The sequence below is a fragment of the Parasteatoda tepidariorum genome, chromosome 2 (genome assembly GCF_043381705.1).
Source record: "Parasteatoda tepidariorum isolate YZ-2023 chromosome 2, CAS_Ptep_4.0, whole genome shotgun sequence".
Lineage (NCBI taxonomy): Eukaryota > Metazoa > Arthropoda > Arachnida > Araneae > Theridiidae > Parasteatoda > Parasteatoda tepidariorum.
This window is the reverse complement of record NC_092205.1, coordinates 31,141-35,995: the sequence shown is the minus strand read 5'-3', so window position 1 is coordinate 35,995 and position 4,855 is coordinate 31,141. Positions and strand designations below refer to the sequence as shown.

Sequence of the window (4,855 nt, the reverse complement as noted above, 5' to 3'; positions counted from 1 at the left end):
ATTCATTCAAAATCCTTGAAAACCACCAGAAAACCTTTTAATACTTTTCTAAGAGTACTAAATATTAAATTATTTTTAAGCAAAAAACGCTTACTTTCGTTTTCATCTGAAACGGGGAGTCACGTGATTATTCACGAACTGACGTCATTTGTGTCCATCTGCCGTTCCTTTACATTTGCTGAGCTGTGAAAGCCATCACGTTTTCGCTTTCGTTTGAATTTTAGTAATTAAATCCAACAATTTTAGATGGTAAATAACTATGAGAACACAGACAATTACAATAAATTGTGCCCCAATGTATAGCTTAATAAAAATGAAGCTTAAAATAACGCATTTTTATAATATTTTCTAATAATAATATAAAATTAATAATTTATATGGTACTCATTGAAATATTGTTAATAGCTGATGGTTCTGAATATTAGAGTTTTTAGTTCAGTAAGAAAGGGTTTAGAATGAGTTATAGATGTCTGGTATTACTAGAGCCCCTGAAATAGACAGGCCGACTTATCATTTATTTTGGAGCAAAAACTTTTCCTCCAATAATGAAGAGCTACAAGATTTGGCAACTTATCGCTAAAAGCGACGTTAACCTCAACTATAGGATGATCGGTAAAGAAAAGCGTGCAACGATTAACATTGTTTTTCGGAAACTTTTTTTTTTATGCTTATACAAATTTACTGCAAATTTTATGACCGATTTAAAGTTTTAAATAAAAAACTGTGCATTAGCTATATGCCAATTACATAAAGTTTTTTATAAATGATTTCAAAGTAAATTTGGTACTAAATTTTATATTTCAGTTAGATCTGGGTTTTTTAAATATCTTTTCAGATCTTTTTTTAACAAAATTAAAATGGGAAGAAACCTGTTTTGACCTGAAATATTTTTAAGTATGTTTTTAGAATCAAAATAATCAAATTTCTGGTGCAATATTCTAAATGTAAATGTCTACAATTGTGAGAAGCAAGAAATTTTGTTTCAAAATCAAGAATTGATTATGTTATTAATTAGTGTCTTTAATTGAAACATTGAATTTTCTTTAAAACATTTAAGGACAAGATGAATTAAGATTTTTAGCCATTATTATATTAGAAACTAGAGTTTTATGGGGAGGAGAAGAAACGACGCATGATAAATTTTTAAATAATTTATTTAAATAAGCATCTAATTTCAAAACACATTTTTAAAACATTTATATGTTTGGAACATTGGAAATTGTTGGAATAACATCAGGTCTTAATTTATTGTTTCCATCTTTTTTACTTATTTCCAGTTGAGATTCTTCAAAATGAACCTGCAAAAATATTTAGAATTCTTTTTTTAATTTTCATACTTAAATTAAATCACATTAAAAATAAATTCGAGTTTGCAATTTTCAAACATACTTCTATGAAATTTTCTAGCACAGAAACTAATTATTTCAGCAATTTAAAACAAGAAAATAAAAATATTAATAGACCCAAAAACATATGAAAGATCGCATATTAAATAGATATATAAAAACCGTTTGTATTTTAGGCGATATATTACCATAAATAACTAAAATTCAGACTAAAATTAGCCAAGATTAAGAAAGTAACTACTTGATCTTAGTGAAATAAAATGGAATACAATAAAAAACAGGTAAATATTTGTTTTTTACGAAAAGAAATCCTTAAAAGTGAATACAAAACTTGGCGATCATGAAATAAGTTTGGCGAATACTTATTCAGCCAATCTCTTACCTATATTTATTAGTTTTATTGCGCATAAACTCTTAAATTTGTTAAATAAATCAATAAATGTTGTTTAAAAATGTTTATCAATAAATGTTGTATGTCATTAAATGTCATAAAAGTCAAAATTTAAGTAAATATATACTTAATAAATGTAATTTTCAATGAAAATTCCTATATTTGGTACATAGTTAAAACTGTAAGTTATTCGCCTATTTTTTTAAAAAAAAATAGACGGAAACAAGCACTTAAAAACAAATTTTAACAACTTAATATCGTTTATATACTACATATATAAGTAAATAAATCTACTAAATTATAAATAAATGAGTATTTACCTCACATAAGTGAGCTCCACTTCCAGGCTGCCAGCTGTATCTTCGGCAATTTATTATCCGTTTCTTCTTTCTTTTCACGTTTGAAGGAAATCTGAACATGCGGAAGCCTTTTTTTGAACTGTTTGTGCAATTTACTGCCGCACAACCACCCATATCACTAATTTTAAATATCCAAATAGTCCTCAAACTTACACGCTAATACTAACATAACGTTAACTTGCGAACTAGTTTGCTCCAATTTAGTTGACAGTTCAGCTCTCATAGTATAGTAGCCTTAGGTATTACCAATTAACATTATGCGTCATAAATACAAAAAAAAAATTGTTCTTTAATTTTTTAAACTATACATTAATCTTAATTTTACCGTGTATTTCAAATTCATTGCGGAGATTTATTTTCATGTTAAGTAAAAGAAATGTTGAATCACTTTTTTACATAGAATTGTTTTAGATTTTAAAAGGCAGTAAAGCTTAAGTTATTAATGTTATTTACTCCTGCGTAAATTCAAAGCAGGGAATTGTCTTCAACATAGCAGTAGTTTTTTGAAAAACTTGTGATTCCAGTAAAACTTTAAATTCATTCTTTAAAAAAAAATTTTAAAGTAAAAAAACATTTGCACATTCCAGTAAATTTTATCAACTTTATTGCAATTGTGTTAATCTGTGTTATCTGAGTATATGAAATAGAGCATATGCATTTATTTTGTTCCACATTGCAGAAACGGGAATTAAATTTCATAAATTCATACAAAAAGAACTTTTCGACATGACAAAGTTTCTGTTTACTCAAAGAATAAAAATATTGAGAAAATATTAACATTATTGTTTTTTTTAAAATTATTTAATAAATAATAAGGAATGTGCATTCGAATTTCTTTTCATTTTGTATAAGTTTACTTTTTTATTATTATTCTTTAGCTTTAGTCAAACAGAAACGTCTAGCTAAATGATATTCGCTGAAATTATGTGGGTAAATTAAATAACATTAAGTGAAATTTTAAGTATAAGTATATTATGGTGATGATGATGGACATATATATTTATATGAACTAGATTCTTGAAAGTGTTGATAAGTTTTCGGCGGAACCAAATGTTTAACCTGAGACTTTTTCAACTATTTTAATTAAATTATTTTACTTATATATGTAAAATGTATTAATTTTACTATTTTAGAATTCATCATTGCAAGCACTGACAAACAGTTTACAAAAATAAGGAGAGAAATTAACAATAACCATACTTTGTAAATACTATATTACAGAAACAGGAATTAAAAATTATAAATTTAAAAATAACTTCTAACTGTAGCAAAATTCCTGTTTATTTAAAAAATAATAAATATAAGCGTTAATAAGTTTTTAAATATATACTATAGTAAACTGCATACTGACATAAACTATAAATATTCACATAACTAACTTAGTAAATATTTACATAAAAGGAAAATCCTTCAGCTCTAGTAAAAAAAATAAAAGAAGCAAAATTAAATTATATTATTTGAATTATGGAACATTAGCACATAGATTGTAACGATGATGGATTCATATTTTTCAATGTACTTGACTAATGAAAACACTGATTTGTTCTAATGCAATACTGAGAAATAAAATCATTCATCCTATATCTAAATGTAGAACACTAAGCCTACACGGAGCACTACACGAGTGATCACGATTAGAGTGATGCTGCATGCCGAAATTAGTAGATATTTTAGCCGTCAAAGACGTTACCAGGGTGCACCACGGGGAGGTATATTATCGCACCCCCCTGTATCTAATATATTCTTTGATCTTTTCCTTTTATGTGCCTGTTGGGAAACATAAAATCGCCTTTGACGGAGAAGTAACAGCTATCAATGAGGTACTGACGCAGCTCATTCCAGGACACCTCTACAAAAAGGTTGTTATTCTCTCTGATTCCAAAGCTGCCATAGAGGCCATTGCCTATAAGGAAATGCCCATATCAAAGGATATACAAGATTGTCGGGCCCTCTTGGAGAAACTGAAGATCGATGGTCGTCAAGTTAGTCTGCAATGGATCCCAGGACATAGCGATATCTACGGCAATGAACAAGCTGATATGTAGTAAAAAAATAATCCAACAGCCAAATTCCAATAAATCACTTCATTCCACGAAAATTTACATCAAAAATTTAATGTGGAAAAATTGGAAAGTGTCCCTTTCTTCCCATATGTCCCTGAAAAGTTGGGGGAACTCTTAGACCGGGGCATTTCAGACAGACCCCGTGAAAAGGTTGTGGCAGAATTTAGTCTTGGTGGGTCATGACTGTCTTGCGCACCACCTCCACCGCATTGGTATTTTTACGAGTTCGAATTGTCCACTCTGTAGGAAATTTGAAGTAATGGATAGGAAGCACTTGATGGGATGTTCGGCTGTACACGGAGAGTCCGAGGTGAACAGATATTGGAGTGCTAGGCATCTGCTAACATCTTAGTTTTTCAGACGGGAAAAATCGTAAATGAACTCATCCATTTTGTTAGGAATTCTATTTGGTCATTTGCTTCACTACAACAGGTAGAAAAGCGTGAGTCTCCTCCTCGTCCTCCCCTCGTCCACTCACTCGACTTTGGGACTTTCTGGTATTCTAACTAACAATCGGCTTGTGAACATCACTTATTTCCCCCCCGAGAGAACGTGTTTCTGTTTAAATATTCGTGTTTCTGTTTAAATAAAGCGGGAATGAAGTAAATAATAAGATTTTCATTTATTTTTCCATTATTTGTTCCTCTTTTTAATCTTAAAAAAAAAGTTTTTTTTTCAGTTCCGGGACATTTCTTC

General features: G+C 29.2%; 1 protein-coding gene across 1 annotated transcript; it reads left to right on the top strand.

The window, feature by feature from the left end:
* Positions 1–3,745: 3,745 nt before the first annotated feature.
* On the top strand, positions 3,746–4,141 carry LOC107454080 (uncharacterized). Its single transcript, XM_016071134.1, has one exon. It carries the CDS (start codon positions 3,746–3,748, stop codon positions 4,139–4,141), a length of 396 nt encoding a protein of 131 aa, XP_015926620.1.
* The last annotated feature ends 714 nt before the right edge of the window (positions 4,142–4,855 follow it).